Source organism: Condylura cristata, unplaced genomic scaffold (assembly GCF_000260355.1).
Source record: "Condylura cristata isolate star-nosed mole 26May11 unplaced genomic scaffold, ConCri1.0 scaffold00006, whole genome shotgun sequence".
Lineage (NCBI taxonomy): Eukaryota > Metazoa > Chordata > Mammalia > Eulipotyphla > Talpidae > Condylura > Condylura cristata.
In genome coordinates, this window is record NW_004567107.1 from 35,850,028 (window position 1) to 35,869,205 (window position 19,178).

A 19,178-nucleotide genomic window follows, 5' to 3' on the forward strand; every position below is an offset into this window, starting at 1 on the left:
CAATAATTCAGCTGAATTCTTATTAGTCTAGAGACTGAGACTCCACAGTGAGAGAAACCTATAGCAGCACAGCCTCCTACCAATCCATGTGAGGATGTAGAACAAACAAGAAATAAACTTTTGTTTTTATAAACCACTAAGATTTTAGGATTGTGTTTCATTACTGCTCAACCTAGTTTATCCTAAGGAAAAATTTTGTACATAGCTCAAGTCTTAGACCTGCATAAAGCCACATATATCTGTACCTATGGAAACATGTACATCGTTTATCTGCATGCATATGTACATACTAGAGACACATATTACATATCTATAGATAAACAAATCTCAAAATTTCAAAGACAAATATCACATAGATATTTTGAACAAATGACTTAAAGAAACGTTACCTAGAGAAACAGGTCTCTGGAACTGTGACATCTGAATCTTAATGCTCATTCTATCTTTGCTTGTGACTCGTTAATCAGCTTGACTCACTAAACCCCTTGCCCAGACTTGGTCCTAGTATCTGTCAGTTAAAGATCATTGTAATACTATTGTCTTATTAAATGCTTTTCTTCCAAGATGAGCAAAGCAAATGAAAGCTTCCTTTATTTAGGACACTGTACACACCAGGTAAACTATTAGCAAAAGTTGAGAAGAATGTCAGGAGGGAAGCCAAAGACACAGTGTTGGAGAAATATCCAGACCTATCCTCTCTCTGTTCTTTGCCTCTCCATCTGTTATGCTAAAGATAAGATGTGCTTTCATTATTTAAAAACATGATTATAGTAACCTATACTAGCTATATAAAAATAAAAATATGACATCAAGTGCTATAGATCATTTCAACTAATTCACAGATAAATGGATTTTGCCTTAGATGTTTGATTTTAATAACATTGGTATAAATAATCCCCACTACTCAGAAATTCCTAAAGCAGGAACAGAAAACCTCCAATCATCAGCCATAGAACTGAATACAAAACCCTATACCCTTCTGATGTTTTTGTAGAAAATGGCCAAAGTCAAGCCTCATGCCACATAATTCAGCGGATTAGCATGTACGTGTACCCTGTACAGGGGCAGACTATAAGGTTACACACTCCTCACACATTCCCTGCCACACCCCAACTCTCTTAACAAGTTCTGCTGATTAAAAAAAAAAAAAGAGTATCTGCATAAAACATTGATCTGAAGGCAAATAATTATTTTGTTTCTGGTACTCTGGAAAGTGGATGAATATTTTGTGCATGCAAAAAAAAATAATAATAAAATCATTTTCTCAAGCCCTCTTCAAACTAATGGAAGCAATTCTTCACCAAAAATGTGATAGTGTGATGATAATGTAGAAATTTTGATAATGGGTCTACCCCTGAGAAAACAGAATAAGATTTTTAGATACATAAAAATTTCAGTATGACCAATAGTGGACTAAATAGTTACAAAATTACAACTGAAATCCATCAGGACAGCCACTACAACAGTTTTTCTGATAATTAAAACTAATTTCTAGGCCAACCTGTTGTCTTAAATCTGAAAAAAAAAAAAAAAGAAATAGGCACAGGCCATATGTTTGTACAAATGGTACCCACCAGGCCTGAGGGATTTATGACAATCTGTGTAAGGGAATAAGAGTTTTAAAACTGTTATAAGGCAATGGTTTCTCATTACTCCACTAGCCATTTTCTGCCATGACAGCAGAATCCCCTCCAAGAAAGGAAAAGCCCAGAGCCCATAGGAATTTCTCCCTTAACTGTCTCTGAAGTCACCACATTTGGGCCACCTTGACTTTCCTACTTGCTTGAGAGAATAAAGGATTCATCTCACTCCTTATGGCTATCTGAACACATGAGCCATAACCAGTAAAATGTAGGAAAAAAAGGACCAAGAATTCACATTTTAAACCAATCTGACAATGGAACGATTAATCTCTTTAGAGTCTTTTCTTCTGCTGATCGATTGTAAGGTACAGGAATTTAACAGGCCTCAGGGCAAGATGAGAAGGCCTTTGTTTTTGGTCTTTAGATTACTGAAGATGATTTTAACATTTTCAGAAGGGTCCAGTCTCACAAAGTTTTCATAATTCAAGTTAACTATAGTTGGATTTGAGTAATATATGAAGCTCATGCAAAAACTGAAACTAATTCCTAGTACTTATGCTCAGGACAATGGTGTGGTTGTGGCATCCTATTAAACATATGTCATCAGCATAAAGAAGCTCAATTGGGGCAGGGAGCTCTGAGTTAGGAGTGACACATTCCTCAAATACATGGTCTCCAGGTGAATTGTATGCTGTGATTCACCTTTTAAATTCAAAATGGTTCTACTGTATCAACTCTTTTAACCTGGCAGTGTTTGCAGTGAGAATGCCTTCATTTAATAAAAGATATGACAATCCTTTGCACAGTGAAAAAAATAATAATAATTTGGATGTGTAAATGGTCCTATGAAATATGTTACAGAATAAAGACTTCATTTTTAACAACCTCCCTAAAAGGTTTTTATCTCTATAAACTTAAGATTTGGTAAAATATTCTTTTAAAAGTAGCTATAAGTTGTATTTTAGAGATTTTCAATAGTGATATAATATTAAATTAGTTTCTCAGCAAGACCTTATATTAATTCATTTCATATGTAAATGTGGCTTTGAACTCATTCACATTTTACTGTAAATTCCTAGAGTGATACCAAAATAAGAAACCTTCATAATCTCTAACCAGAACACAGATTGCCTTTATCTGAAGAAAGAAGTGCCCTCACAATGCTTCTGAGGATCAAAATTTAGGACATGGGAGGGGTATAGGGAAGTGAGCTCTCCAAAGGCATCCAGTTCACAAAGGCAAAGATTGAGTCAGACACAGGTTGCGATCTCCTATGACACCAGTCCATAGTGCTCCATGCAATTATGATCATGGAGGCTTTTCGGTAAGTGGGGAATAGCCGGCCTACCAGATCATGCCTTGGTTGAAGATCAGAGCGAGGACATTGCCGCTGATGTCAAATTCTGTGTATGAGGGCTGAAGAGACACAGATGTTCATTGGATTAGCATCTCAGTGGTTAAAATGGAAAGAAAACTATCTCATGTTTCTACATAGTTTGAGCTAGACTCTCAACTACTCTTTCTTGCAGCAACAAGAGGAAAATTACCAATATAATAAAACTAGCTATAATTAAAATAAGATAGCACCCTTCTTAACATAGTAATAAACATAGTAATATAATATAAATACCTGTCATTCTGTGCTGTTAAAGTGTGGCAAGATGGACTCTTTCATACACTGCTGGTGAAAACTGTAGCAATCTTTTAGAGAAACAATTTGAGGATATATAATAAATTCTTTAACAATCTCATTCTTTTTGGCCCTTTAGGCTTGCTTCTAGGAATTTGTTTTAACAAAGTAATCCTTAAAGGCTAATAAATTTTTATAAGTAGAAATGAAACCACCTAAATGTCCAACTTTTGTTTGAGTAACATATCTAAACTATGTTATATATTGCAGCTAGTTATAATCACTGATGGAATAATGCTTACACAAATGAGAGGAATTTACTCAAATGTAAGGCAAAAAATGTAAAATTGTATGTGAAACTAAACATTCAATATTTTAATTAACTCTATATGAAACCACAGAAAACAGACATGAACGTAACCAGCAAACTTAACACATGTTCGTGATGGATTATGATTTTTACTTTCATCTCTAAGTTTTGTCTGTTTTGAAATATTTTCTAACAAGAAGTGTGAAATGTCTTTATAGTAAAATAAATATAAAGAAAGAACTACAATAGAAGTTCAAGAAATTATTCAATTCATTGTCCAGTGTTGGCCTCCCAAATGACAGTCCTGCTTGGGGCAGAAACATCAGGCTGTTCTTTGTGCTGAGGGACATGTTTCGGAAATGAGGTAGATATCTGTGCTAGAGGGTGGCCTGCCCAAAGTTCTTAATGACACAGTAGGCATCCTAGGTGGAAATGTACAATGAATAGAATTAGTGCTAATTATCCAAGACAATAAAACTGGCCCTATTTAGCTTGAGACACAGAGTAATCAGTGAAAAGAGGGAACAGCAAAATACATGAGATGAAATACAAAATACCATGAAAGAGAGACCAAGAGAGTGACAAGCCTTAGCAGTGATCCAGATCCTGACATCTGCAGGTATGGCTTCAGGTAATACACACATCCTCACAATAATTCCTTCCCAACACACACACACACGACATACATACGACCTAAGCCCTTCCCAAACCCAAGAGCTCAAAATACATTCCTAAGAAGACATAAAAGTTCTCTGATTTGTAATGCCAACAAAACTATCACAATTTTCCAATGCTTTGCCATAAGACTTCATGAATCCAGGCCTCAATTTCATCACCTTCCCCCCAGAAATATTAATTTCCTAGTCAACTGAAATATATGGGTGATGTACTTTGCAACAGATTTAGAGAATAAACTGCAACTTTAAGTAGTAAACAGCAGAAAAATGATTAAACAACAGGATAAAATGATCAGAAAAAAACATAATGAAATAATGTGAATTCTATATAACAGGAGGACAAAGATAACCTGGAGGATGTCAACATAAATGCACTCAAGAAACTGCTAAAGAACATGCAATGTGTTTCACTAGTTTGCAGATTATCTAGAGGCATGATGCTCACAAAATGCAAAGTGGTTGGGGTGACCTGTAGTTTTTCTTCCAAGACCAAGCAATGAAAACATGAGAAAAAGTAATTGCCTTTATCTTGAGAAACACTGACCATGAGTCTTTGCCTTTTCACAGAAATGCTTTGTCTGGATCATCGACCCTTTTCTCCTGGAACCCTGTGACCTGAGGATACACAGCTGACATAAGCTCTGTCAAGTGACCTGTACCCTCTGTGGCCTTGGGTCAGCTCTTCTCTGTGTCAATTTAAGAATCCAACCTGACTTTCAGAAGTGTCATGATATGGGTTGCCAAGCTATGGAAAGTGAAAAAAAATCACCCTTTTAGATGCACAGTTTCTTTACTCTCCGAAGCCCATCAATCTCTTAAAGGTTCCTTGAGATGAGTTATTTTTATATCTAGAAGACTAGAAAAGAATAAGAGTCTTATTGGGAACTCCTGACCTCAGACTGTATTTGCAGGAGGGGCAGTCTGAGGAACAAAACCTTTGATGTCTAAATTCACCTAGTACTAAGAGAGAGTTCAGGGCAGTCTTACTGTACCAAGTGGAATTGTGGTACAGATGCCTTACTGGGATTAGGCCTGAGTAGCAAATATGTCCCCCTACCTTTGCTGAGCTAATTGAGCCAGTCATTTCATCTCTTTGGGCCTGAGTTTCCTCAGAGAAATTGAAGCAAACTAGACAAGAGGTTGGCAAACTCTGAAACACTGTTTTGGAAATAAACCTCTCATAGCATAAAGTTGCATTCATTCACTTGTGTATTTTCTATGGTTGTTTGGAACTGAAACAGGAATATTTAGTAGTTAAAACAAAACCATATGACCAGCTGAAAGGAACTCACAATACACACACACACACACACACACAAACACAAACCAATTAATTTTCCGAATTTCTGTAGACATAAAGTAGATATTCTACAATTTCATTCAACTCTGACACTGTATAGGGAGTTAGCACAGACCCCACAGGTTATGGGCTCTCAAGGTTAAGTCCCACCTCAGATACCAAGCGAAAGTCCAGCTGCCACCTATATGAGCAACTGGTTATAAAATGAAGATTTCCATGAGTTTCTCAGTTTGGATAATTTGCTAAACAGCTCATAAAACTCAGGAAAGCAACCAATTTACTAGACTGCCACTTTATTATAACAGGATGCTACTCAACTATAGCCAAATGGGAGGTATGCTTAGGGCAAGATATGGGGTAGGAGCAAAGAACCTTATAGTTGAAGGATTTTTATGGTGACTTCATCACTAGGTGTAACTCATTAACTTCTTAACTCTCCAAAGCCTCTCCCCATCCCTGGAGGGTACAGGGCATGTGGCTGAATGTTTCAAGTTTCTAATCATGCCTGGGCCTTTCTGGTGGTCAGTTCCCATCCCGAAGCTATCTAGGAGTCCACTAAGAGTTGCCTCATTAGAACAAAGTATGTTCCTAATGCCCAAGATATTTCAGGAAATCTAAGAACTCTGAATCAGGAACTAGGGTCAGAGATTAAATACCAAAATAAAGGATGTTGCTAGCACCTTTACTGCTTAAAAACTTACAAAGATTTTAGAACCTCTGATCACAAGTAAGCAATTAATCACAAAATAAATATTTCTCACTACATCACATACCTGCAGGAGCAAAAAAATGCATACTATCCAGCCCTCTATAGAAAAGGTTTGCAGACTTTTGAACTAGATATTTCTAAGAGCTTTTTCTAATCTAAAATACACACTTGGTTAAAAGTTTGGCTCAAATATTAAAGAACTGCTTCCTGTGAGCACCTTTAAAATAGAATTTCCAGGGACTTTATTATAATATAAGCTATATTATAATAAATAGAGTTTATAATATTTACTACACACAGAAACTTTAAAAATGAAAGAAATGTAAGTCAGCACCTACCCCCACTCCCACATACTATAGTAAAAATCAGTGTGCATTCTTTTACACTTGGGGATAAAAAACAGGTTTTCTTACAACTTGAGATACTGAATATTTTTCAAATGGGATGAGTATAGTAAACATGCTAAGGGCTGCTCAAGTAAGAATTTTAGTGATCAGGAATAGAGAAGGTAATTTAGATTTGGACTGAGGTACATAACAGCTAAAGAAATTGAAAATTTTTGATGTTGGACCTTTGTGGTGGGTCAGAGTTAGTCATCTACCCAAAGGGGAAACATATAATGCTCATTAGACTAAAAGAAAATCCAGAGGACCCCAAGGTGGCATCAGACCACTGAAGGAAAGGAAACTCGTGGATGGCAAGCTAGGGTAGCTGCCAATGTGGCTACTGATTCAGGATCTCACCCCTAAAAGCATTGCTGGAACATTCAAAGCGGTCACTACCCATATTACAGCAATTACATCAATGTGAAGAAAGGGAGTGTGGCCAGGATTTCTATGGTGCTGGCAGCTTACACACTTCTCAACTACTGTCATTCTTACGAAGAACACAAACATGCGGCTGTACAAGTATCACTGGGGAGTGCCTCTGCATTCCTGACCATGACCTTCTTTGCCTGCCACTCCAAATCATTTCCTATTTTAATTGAGAATTAACTCAATAAAAGACAGCTGGCTTGAGAAAAGAGAAAAAGAAAACCCAGCCTGTTTTTGCAAGTTTGGTTATTTGGGGCAGATCATCATCAGAGAGAATGCTGTCATTGCAATGACCCTCCCGACTTTGATGGTGTAAGTGTCATTTCTCACGGCTGGAGTCCCCCTACTTAGAGCTCACCTCGCCTATGACTCTGGGCAGTAGTTCTCCCAAATGGTCCCTAGATCGGAAACAGCAGCATCACCTGGGAACTTGTTAGTGAATTTGGAGGCTCCTGCTGAGGTCTACTGAGTCAGAAACCATGTACTTTCCATGACTTCTGGAGATGCTGGTATATATCTGAGATCCACTGATCTAGGAAAACTCCTGTACATACTAGTGGATGATTCAGTCCCTAGAGGTTTTGTACTTAAAGTGGAACCTGAGTTACGATCAGGATCCTGCTACTGCAGATACGGTGCAACATTCAACTGAAAGGTTAAATCAAGCGGGTGTTGCTCCTTTTCTCTAGTTCTCATCACTCATACCTAAAAATTCTTACTGACTCCTCATCAAACCATCTTCCTGGATAGCAAAATTATCCTTCATAATGCCTTTTGAATTTTGGGAAAGAAAATGAAAGAAAGAAAAAAATTTTTTTCTTTTTTTTTTTGGTGGTGGAAACAAATTTTCTCACTCCAGAAAGTACTCTGAGAAGTATTCTCTCTATCCATTTCATAGAAGAGAGTTTTAGGTCCATATTTTCAATTAGTAAGCCCAAAAGAATATTAGAGATACATTCTCATCAGTTTTGTTTTTCTTTCTAAAATAGCTTCATTTCATTCTGCACCTCTGTCTTCGCTGCCCACACTTTCTAGCTCTGGACCTGGTCTTACTTCTATCCCTCCACTGAGGATGTTTTCTTCCAGCTCAAGTTTTTAAAACTCTGATCATCTTTCAAGTTGGTTCATATATCCTTTCCTCTTTGTGTTTCTATTGTACTCTCTCTCTTCCTCTCTCCCAAAATCACAGAGCAATTTGTTTCTCCTATGACATTTATATTTTCTGTTCTGAACTGACAATGGGAGCTTGCAAGATTAAAGAGTCTGAGGAACTGGTTAATGGATATTCCATCCAGTGGGCAGTGGTTTCTCAGCTCCAGTCAATTTCTTCCAAGAGGGAATATGAATCTGAAGTTGTCAGGCCTTCCAATATGTGAACGAAAGAAAAAAATAAAAAAATAAAATCTATATCTTTCTTTAATGTAAAGCTCCTGGTTTTTAAATATTAGCTGATTAGGGGGAAAAAACCCAACACTATAAATCAAAGATAAAAATATCTGTAAGCTGAATCTAGCCTGCAGATCTAAACTTGCAAGCTCTTTTTAGGCTTACATGTCTTACATCTCTATGTTCCCCTATCACTTAGCAAAGACGTTTGCTCATAATTGTGTTGACACCTGTTTAGGCACTCCACTGTGCAGGTATCCACTTGGCGAATCAAGAAGATTAGCATCAATACCAAATATTCCTCACACACCCTTCATGTTTTTTTTTTCCCTTTAATTGAGGTAATACTGGTTTACATCACTGTGTATGTTTAGGGGAAGAGGGTCACAGCTCCTCAGATGCTTGTTACCACACCAGACCCACCATCAAAGCACCCATAGACCTTTACCCCAGACCACTGGGCTCGACTCCATTCTGTTCCCACACCCACCCTCCTTCTGATTCTAGTTGTCTTAATTCTGCAGTCATATTTCTGGGGATGGTTTAATTTTACCAGTTCCTTTGTTAAGTTCATCTGTATTCCACATATGAATGAAATCATCTGGCATTTGTCTTTCCTCTTCTGACATCTGGGTAAAATCACTCAGCATAATCCACTCTAGTTCTAAGTATGTTGCTGCAAACAGCATGAGTTATCTTTTTTACAGCCGAATAGTATTTCACCACACACACACACACACACACACACAAAACATCTTCTTAACCATTCCTCTGTCCTTGGGCACTTAGTCAATCTTAATGTTTTAAAAGTTGAGGTTCTCTCTGCAGAGACTTTCAAAAATAACAAGGAAGAATGTTCACTTTCTATGGGGAAATTGTATTAAACCAAGAGCACTGTCAGTACTCAATAAATAATAAATTACAATCATTTAATAACATCTCTTATGCATCCAGATCACATTATATTGACTTCATCTTTGAAACAAAATTTTCTAGCACTTAAGAGGAGAGCAGTAAGTGATAAAAAGGCAAGCATAAGTCAACCAATGGTCTAAGAAAATAAAATGACAATTTTTACGTCTGCCTCAGAAGAGCTGAATCAGGCCAAGAAAATAGAAATGAAATCAAGCCAGCTGAATACCTCATCACAGTGAATGGGAACACAATGCAAGAGCATCCTGGATCTATAACATGACCTCACTGCTGTTCACTAAACAACATTACCTAACTGTCTTGGCTCATTTGAGAGGCACTCTTGGAGAGGGTGATCAAGATGACGTAATAAAAGGTAGATTCTCAAAGTCAGAGAGCCAGGCAGAAGATATAGTCTGGCATCATCAGAATAGCTCTGGATGTAGGATTTATTCAGAGAATGAGAGAACATGAGACAGCAAGCAGAAAAGAACATCCTTCACTGGTAAGGAGCCATCAGTGACTCAAGATTAAATAGAACCCTGCCCATCCCTGAAGTTGGGCAGAGCTCTGCCAATGGACAGTCTTCGTTGATGGCACTAGAGTGAGTAGGTTCAACATCGAATCAGTCAGGCAACACCTAATGCCTTCTATGTGACTAGCATAGTGCTATTATCCATGTAGGGCAGGGAGGGTATTGTGATAACAAATGGCCAATAGGTGGGAGAAACCAGGAAACAAACAAAAAGTCTGCATGAAACACCAAAAACAACATCTGGGAAGCACTTACACAGTAGAGCTTAACTTTCAAATCATCCTGGTGAATATCCTTCCTAGTCTCTAAGAGTCCGGAAGGACATCACTCAGATGTCTCCTCTCTAGATGAAAGGATGGAGCATGGATCCGATAAAATCTTTTTCCAGAAAGACTGAACAATCAACTTGATACCTCATATAACCCAAAAATCCCTGACCATTTGTGAATATTGTTCTCCCATAGGCTCTGCTGCCTCAGACACCTCCCAGAATGTATTGGCACTAAGTTAACACCACTTTGCTTTGCCTCAAAGTGGCTTTGAATTCTTTCTAGCCATAGTCAGGAACCAAAAACAGTTCTGAGCATAGGGGTCAAAGACTGTTTTCCCAGAGCTTTCCTACTAATAGAAGGAGACAGTTAATAAACATTTAAAAGAGGAATTTGTCAAATAGTTACATATTGTATGAAGAAAATAAAAATAGCATGCTGAAAAGGAGTGCTGACGAGCTATATTAGACTAGATGGTCAGAGAGGAGCTCTAAGGGGCTGACATTTAGCTCAGTCCTTAATAACAAGAAGGAAGTTCTTGCCAAGTTCTAGGAATCAGCATGTCAAGAGGGAGGAACAGCTAGTCCAAATGCAAGGAGCCATCTCTTCTTTGAGCTTAAGAGAGAATTCTAATGTTTGTGGATTTCTCAAAATGTGGTAGGTAATGAACCAAGGACATGGAAAAGAAGCAAATCATACATAGTACTGAAGACCCTAGAATGGTATTTGGAACTCACTGTCAGTGTTCACAGAGCAGGAAGATTTTAAGAAAATGAATAATAGCAGCCCCTCGAGTTTATTCCATCATATGACTAAACTTGCAAAGAGTGACAGTAGACAGCTGGGTGGTGTTATTAGACAACAGAGTGATGTGTGTTCCATCTATAATTGAGCATACAGGATGAGCTGATGACAAAGTCAACATCACAGAGTTTCAGAGAAACCTGGGCTATTGTTTTGGGAAAGGAAGCCACTTTGCCAGAATTCATTTCCACTACATTCTAGAACCCTGGAGGTAAATGAACTCAAAACTTCCACAGGCCCCTGCTTACCTTGCTAGACTTGAACTTTTATTAATCAAAAGCCTTATTTAGTGATTTATTTTATTCCCCAGTGTGCTGTACCATGACTGGCACATGATAAGTGTCTAGAAGTTTTTTGGTATAATTCCAAAGGATTATTAACATGTGCATTTTATACAAACCATCTTCCTTGCTTCTTGAAGTATCAGCAAGCTTCACAGGGAAGGGGCTGTCTATTGGTGCAAGTTTTACTGAGTTTACCATTTTAACAGACAGGTTGAAGTCCACTGCTATATCCACCCTGTGCTAATTTTAATAGAATTTTATAAACCATCAAACTCAAGTCTGATCCTCTCTGAATGAAAACTGCATCTTTATGTACTTACATGTGAAAAAGCAACCCCCACCCCAGGTGTGCTCCTCTTGCATAGTCTGTGTATAAGCAACAAATTATAAGACTATAAGGGGATAATGAATAAGAGAACAATGATTATCATACTTACATATCCATATTCCAAGTCCCAGCACCAGCAGTAATTGCAGAACCTTACAAAACAAGCCCGGAGAAAGTCTCCAATGAGGATAGTGACATAGGTGGTCAGAACGTCAGATACAGTGAGCCGCACAAATTCCTGTTGAAATATAATCTGCATTAAAATGTGCTTTTCATGCTTGTGTGATGCCAACTTTATCATGTCTCCAAATACCAATAGATGGGAAAACTTCAGTGGATGGTAATGAAACTAAGTATATCTAACAAAGTGAATTTTTTTTTTCTACTCCAAAGGGCAATGTTAAGTCTTCTTACTGTAAGAAAAAAAAAAAATGTTTCACGAATCAGAAAATTATTGAACACACAGAAGTGCTCTTGACTCTTCTGGGGAGCTGCTTAATAAGTCATATAAAATAAGTCCTAGAATTGTTCACTCAAGAAACGGAAGAGAGATGTATTGATCCACCAGTTCCAATTCCCATTAGTGTAGGATGGTCTTATGTGGTATCAACACCCTACTTGGTGACAGTAAAGCATTAGAGTGTGGTACTATAAGACAACAGCTTCTGCAGTTGATTCTTACAGAAATAGCTGGAGGAAAAGAAAAAATAGGTTTCTGCACACTCTGAAAGTCTTTGTACAAAATAACTTGTCTGGTTCTCCACATTCTTCTTATACTACTCTTAGCTATTTTTCATTAGTGAACAATAAGAGTAAGCCATGCTTATGATAGAAATACTGATTTTTTTTTTTTTAGAAATTAATTACCATACACTTCTGTTTGTGGCATTACCTGTCCCACCATTGTTTCCCAGCAAGGCCCTCTAGGTACATCTGCAGGATGCACAAAAAAGGGCGGCCCAGTAGTATTTCCAGTGAGTGAAGCATTGTAGGCTTTGATCATGTTGGCTTCCCATAGAGTAATGTTGGCCTTTACTAGCTTCTCCTCTTCAATCTAGAAGACAATACAGATTTCCAAGGCATTGCTGGAAATCATGAGACCAGGGATATAACAATAGGCTCATGAAAAGACAATCCAGATAACAAGACTTACCTTGTTGTTAATCTCATCCATCAAGGCAAGAATAAATACATACAAATTGCCTAAAAGAAGAGCAAAAATGCGTCCCAGTAGCCATTTCAGAGCAATGAGGGGATGGTAGTCTTCCAACTCAGCAAATAAATCAAACAATGTTGGACAGAACATCCCCAATAAAGACATGACCATGTTCATCTACAAGAAAACAAAAGAAATGAAATAGATTAATAGTATATAAAATTTATTTTTGCTTTCCTGCAGAATTTTGTAATATTTCAGCCAGTTTTCTTTGATCTGTTAAAAATCTAAGGAAGTATACTTCATGCATTAAAAACTTTCACCTTAATAAAACAATAAGGCAAAATTCAACTCACATTCTCAAGGTGAGTTTGTGCATGGGCTTGTATATGTGCCAGTGATTACAGTTTGTTTCTAGTATAACAAAGGAAGCAACTCATTTCATTTCTAGCCAAAGAACATACATTTTTCTTCATGGTAACTGATTCTGATGTCACAGCAAGGTTTCCAGAGGAAATGGAAAATGAGCTGCTTGAAGAATGAGATCAAAACTTAAAGTACTAATTAAACAATCATGAGTATATGGATTAATGAAATTAGGGAGAATGAATAAAGTCCTTGAAATGGGACTAGGACTAAATATAGATTTGGGGGGAACAGATTTTATCAAAGGAAACAGGACATTTGAAGAAACAAGAAGAGTATGCATGGCATAATGTTGTCAAAGGAAAAAAAGTTTAAAAATGAAAGATGGTTTATAATGACAAAGTAAGAGAATGAAGGAGAGAGAGAATCTGAAAAGGAAAAATTAGGGTCCTGTCTAGTTATTGTTTGAAACCTTTGTGATGCATGTCATGCTATATTGTATTGTGACTACACTATATTTAGTATATGATATTGTATTACATGATATGACTTTTTACATTATATTTCATTACTAAACTAAACCAATGAGTCATATACTTTTATAATGGGGAGTAGTTTCCTCTAAATGAAAGATTTCCAGTAACTCTGGCAACTGTTTTTTCCAAATACTTGCCTTAAACTTTCACCATTAAACATTTCCAATTTCTCTTCATAGAGCTCATGCTTTGAATGACAAGAACTACCAGCCTATATTTAGAAAATAATTGTCAATATGTCTTTTCCATTTTTATTCAGAACATTATATAAGCATGACAAACTGGAACTAAAAATCATCATAACATAATATAAAATCAGCATGATATAATTTCAGCCTGAAGTAAAAACTTGGCAGATTCTATGTAAACCTAAATAAGGCAAATTTAAATTGTTTCATCAAATTTAAAAGGTTACTTATGAATCTCCACTAATACCTTTGTTGACCCCTAGGACTCAAAAGTCCTCTAAAATAGGTTGTCAAATAGTGATCCTTTTTAATGAGAATTTACTATTCATCCTTTAATACAGTTTGGTAATACAAAAATATTATGTGAACCATGGATGAAGGTGATGCTAGTTTTGCTTACAAATACTATCACAGCTATTAGGGGGTTTTAACAACAAATTTAGTCAACGCTTGAGGTTCTCCTTTTTTCTTTCTTTTTTTTTTTTTTTAATAAACGAAATCTCTCTGCTAATGACTTTCTGCTTTATAGGTTTTCCATGAAATACCTGAGTTGCTCTCTTAAATGTAAGGTCTCATATCTCCAGGGTTACCACTTCTGAAATATCTAGTATATTTTCCTTTTTTGCAAATAGGTTGCCATTCTGTCCAAGATTTTTTTCTAGGAAATTCTATGCTTATAAAGACTTTCTGAATATTTTTCATTTGCAAGGCTGCAGAAATTTTAGTGTGGAAGCACAGTTCCTACAGCCTAAATCTACATATATTTTGGCAATGTCCAAATTAAAAATTATGCAATACTGTATGCAAGAAGATTTTATGAACAGATCCTAACAGTAACACATGATCAACATCTGGTTCTAAATATATCTATACCTGACCTACAAATGGACAGATACCCTAAAGACAAATCATAACTATAATACTTAGTTCCTGACAAAAGCTAGCCTTCATTTAAGTATCAGTTGGTGAGGGAAATTAAAAAAATGTAGATCTGTATAGTTAGTCAGTAAGTAAAAAACACAGGAAAGTCCAGATTTGCCCAAAGCAGGAAAGGAACAATGAGCAAAAGCTAAGAACCAAAGGGTTCCTAATGGCAGCTCAAAGCACACAAAGCAGCAACTGGATCTTTCAGTGACGCATGCAAACTACAGAAAAACCAATATACCGTCATGTAAAAAGTGTCGGACTTGAAACAATGACTCCTAGCTTCTACACACAAAGCAAAATAAAACAAAAGTCTTAGATTATGAGAATGAGTTGGTGGTCACCAGACAGTAAGAGGTAGATGGATGAGAGAGGTGTCCCTGGTAAAGAGGAGTCAATTGTCTGGTGGGGGGTGAAAACTAGATTACTCATGGTAATTATGATTAGCACAAACACAGAAGTCAACTTTTAATTCCATGTATCTGAAATCTACATTATTCTATAAACCATGTTATTTTAATAAAAACTAAACAAGAAAATTATCCTAGGTTCCTACTCTCATTTTTTCCCACACATTCTCCATGAACATATCACTTAATCTTCTGAGATTCATCATTCCCATAAAAAAAAAAAATGTAGCAGTGGGATGGTAGGTGTTCTAATATCTCTTCCAACTCTGGCTTTTCATAATGTGACAATACAAAAACAAACTTTGAAAATAAAGCGGGAATAGAGTTGAACATTTCTGACAGATGGTGAGCTGTAAATACAAGATGGAGTGGAAAGGTGAAAGGCAGCCTTATTCAATGTTCTACCAGAGCATAACCCATGGTATAACAAAACTCAGGTTCAAAGCACATAAAAAGCATGCATAAACGAACTTCATTTTTTTCCCACCACCCAAGGGTGTCAGGATCCATCTGTGCAAATTCCTGGGATCGCTTCACAGCCCAAAAGATGAGGTATCCGCTCCCGCCAAGCGTTAGAAACACGAAGAAGTTAGCAAGAAACCGCAGGAATCTGATCAAGTGGACATTTTCTTCTACTTGGGCTGCTCTTTCTTCTATTATAGCTTCCTGTACCCAGGCAAAACAGAAAAAAAGGGGAATATCTGAGCCACCAACAGATCATGAACTCAAGAATAATTTTTACAAATGTGAGAATGTGAGAAATGAAATGTTAACTAAATCTGGGCTTCCACAAACCAGAGGAATATTGCCAACAAGTGATATTCAAGTGAGAGAAAGAAAGAATAATTCTTTCTAGGATAACATCTAAATTGCCTTCCAGTATTATAGGAAAAAAAAAAAACACTTAAAAAAATACTAAAGAGTCATTTAAAATATTGTGCTTATCCCTTTAAATAATTAGTAAGCATTGTTCTATTATTTAAAACACCCCATTGTGACCACTACTACTGGTCTCCTGTTTCTATGAAATTCAGAGAACAAATTGGCTATCATGGGTCATAGCAATTTTCCAGTCAGAATCAGAATCCTGTCCAGCTCCTGATAGGCGAAACCAATGAATTCATCTTTCTTTTAGTTGTCAAGATACTTCATTACCTAGAACATAAGGAAGGGTTCTAATTTTGCTCTTAGAAATTCAAAAGAAAGCCTCTTGAAGCTGGTGTTTTACCTTAAAGTTCATTGTGATTGAATTAAACTTGTTGTCTGCTGTTTCAGGGTTGCCGATCAAGTAGTCCCAGCTGCAGAACACCTTCCAGCTGAAGTTAAAAGTGTTGTCATCACCACCCCCATCGTCACCAATATTTTTGGTCATCCTATAAACACAGGGAGTTTAGCCCATTAGCCAGAAGGCAACGAGGAAAGGAGATGAGGAGGCAAAGCTCCAGAGTTACAAATCAACAGGGAAAACAAAATCCAAAAGGCATATAATCTTAAACAACTTGCTTAAATTATCAAAAAGTAGTTCACTTTTAAATTGTGTTGCTGTTTCTTTTAACTTTTTAAACTGTTCATTCTCCAAGTCTTTAAGATTTAAAGAATACTGGCTATTAACAAATAAAGAAATAATTTAAGTAATTAAGAGTCTGATAACAATTTGCTTCCTCTCCATGGGGGTGCGGGGGAATCTTCATAGACACATAAACTTCTACACAACTTTTGTTGGGCTCTAGACTCCCTGAAAGACTAACCAAGTCAGGAAATTCCTGCATAGGCTTGATTCCCCTCAGAATGTGCTCTGAAAGAAGCATTACACTAAATGCATGAAGTTTCTACAGACTCTACAATTCCTGACCAAAAACTCGATTTTATACAACCTTAATGCCAAATAGTTGAAAATATTCTAATCAGTAATTTTAAAAAGATTTTTTTTTGGCTTGGCAAGTTTAAAATGCATCACTTACAGGCTTATTTTATTTTAGTGGTTATAGAATTATATTCCACTTATTCCATTTCCTTTTCCCCCTTCACTATAAATAGCAAAATTAAAATTTCATATGAAATGGTACCATAAGGTTTTGTTTTTTTTAAATATTTTACTGCAATCAAATGGAAGAAAAAGAAAAAGGCAGGAAACTAACATTGCAGGTTGGTAGGCATCTCTAAGGGGAGCTAACCCCCTCCCCCACTGTAGCCCCACTTCTTATATGTTCTAATGGGCCACCAACAAGATATAAAAAGTGACCAAAAAAATTATTTTTTACTCTTTGCAAATGACATTTATACATGCTATAATATTTGCTCTTCTCGAAAATTAGCAAGAGGTAAACATAGTTAATATAATTCTTTCTTTCCTTTTTTTTTAAGGTATGCATACAGAGCTGGGGTACAGGCCAGAGGTGCAGAGATGGTGAGTTCACCAGAGACAGAACAGGGAGCAGAACGAAGTACACTGCTGAGGGGAGCAGTAGATGAGACAGGAGAGGTCTGCTGCACTATGTGGGTCACCTCCCAGGCTGGGGTTCGAACTCAGATTGAGGTGTCTGTGGCTAGCTTGTAGTGCTGCATCCTAACCCATTGTGCCACCAGGGAGGGCCCTCTTTCTTTCTTTTTTCTTTTCTTTTCTTTTTTTTTTTTAATATATGGGTAAGCAAAGGTCAAGGAATAAGTAATTTGCTGGATGTTATCCAACAGTAAACCAGAGGGGTCCATCAAAGACTTAGCTTTTCTGCCTTAACTCTGGTGCCCACAAGGTAGACACCAAGAGATATGTCAAAACTAAATGCCTTTTGAGGGCCAAAAAGGGTTGAAATAAAATATTTCAATGATTTAATCTAAAGATTATCTATCTGATTAAAATGCCACCATCCACTTTTGCGCTGATGCGAAACAGGACCTCTAGTGAAAACGGCCACCTGACACATAAGCTTTGAATGAACTTTGTCGTTTATGTAGTTATTAATGGCCTTCCAGAGAAGGAAACCAAACCTGCTCAAACAAATAAGTAACATGTGGGAATTGACAAGAAAGGGAGAAATGACCCTGACAGCTAACAAATGTTCATTCATGTGAGGCTTACCTATGGAGGGAAAAGCACACAAACTTAGGAAAACATTTTCTTTTCAAGGAGGCTATAATTTTGAACTACCATGTCTAGGAGAAGCAAACTTAGTGTTTTATTTGTTTTACTGAAAATTTGTGGAAAACAATCTGCATATATACCTGTCTCTACAGTTTTTCACTGAACTTCTTGGACCATAGCTTTACATCTCCATCTCCTCACTATAGTCATTTGATTACTTTATGGGCACATATTTTTTTAAGGAAATCAAACACTTCTATAAATCCTAAACTATTAAGGACCTACACTGTAGCTTCTGCTAAAATAAAAGTCAGGAAGAAAAAGACGATTGAGAAGAAAGTAGGAAGCAATTATCCAAAACCATACTATAAAGGACAACTGCACAAGGAAAAACAATTACATCAAGGACAATATACTAAACAGAATATATTACATTCTTGACAAGGAAGACACATGAGCAAATAATGAACACAAAGGATAACATAAAGATATGACTTTGGCCCTCCCTGGTGGCGCAGCGGGTTAAAGCACTGCACTGAGAAGCTAAAGCCACTGCAGCATGAGTTCGATCCCCGCCTGCCCTGGAGGTGACCACATGGCGCCGCAGACCTCTCCTGACCCACCCGCTGCTTCCCTCAGCAGTGTACTTCGTAGATCTGCCTGTTCTGCTCCCCACTGTGTCTCTGGTGAAGCCTCTCACCTACACTGAGCCTCTGGCCTGTACCCCAGTTCTGTATGTACAAATAAAATAAAATCTTTAAAAAAAAAAAAAAGATATGACTTCATTATATATTGGCCACCTCTGCTTGTTTTTTCATGTAAAGCCTGTCTCTCCACTGGACACAGGAGAGCAGAGCTTTACTTGTTCGTCATTAAATATTCAGGCAATAGATAGCCCTCCAGGTTACCCTTTATTAACTGCTCTTCAAATTTAATAGTTGTTAAATAAATGAATAAATATATGAATTTTTAATCTA

The 19,178-nt window shown here is 37.0% G+C and overlaps 1 protein-coding gene across 1 annotated transcript in view; it reads right to left on the reverse strand.

The window, feature by feature from the left end:
• Positions 1-19,178, reverse strand: part of TMC1 (transmembrane channel-like 1) — a 132,352-nt gene that overhangs the window by 12,334 nt on the left and 100,840 nt on the right. The window contains exons 10-15 of the mRNA XM_004677992.1: positions 16,351-16,495; positions 15,594-15,788; positions 12,696-12,875; positions 12,435-12,596; positions 11,652-11,780; positions 2,932-2,999 (exon numbers count right to left, since the gene is read on the reverse strand). Coding sequence (XP_004678049.1) covers positions 2,932-2,999; positions 11,652-11,780; positions 12,435-12,596; positions 12,696-12,875; positions 15,594-15,788; positions 16,351-16,495 — 879 coding nt within the window. The remainder of the gene's footprint in view (positions 1-2,931; positions 3,000-11,651; positions 11,781-12,434; positions 12,597-12,695; positions 12,876-15,593; positions 15,789-16,350; positions 16,496-19,178) is intronic.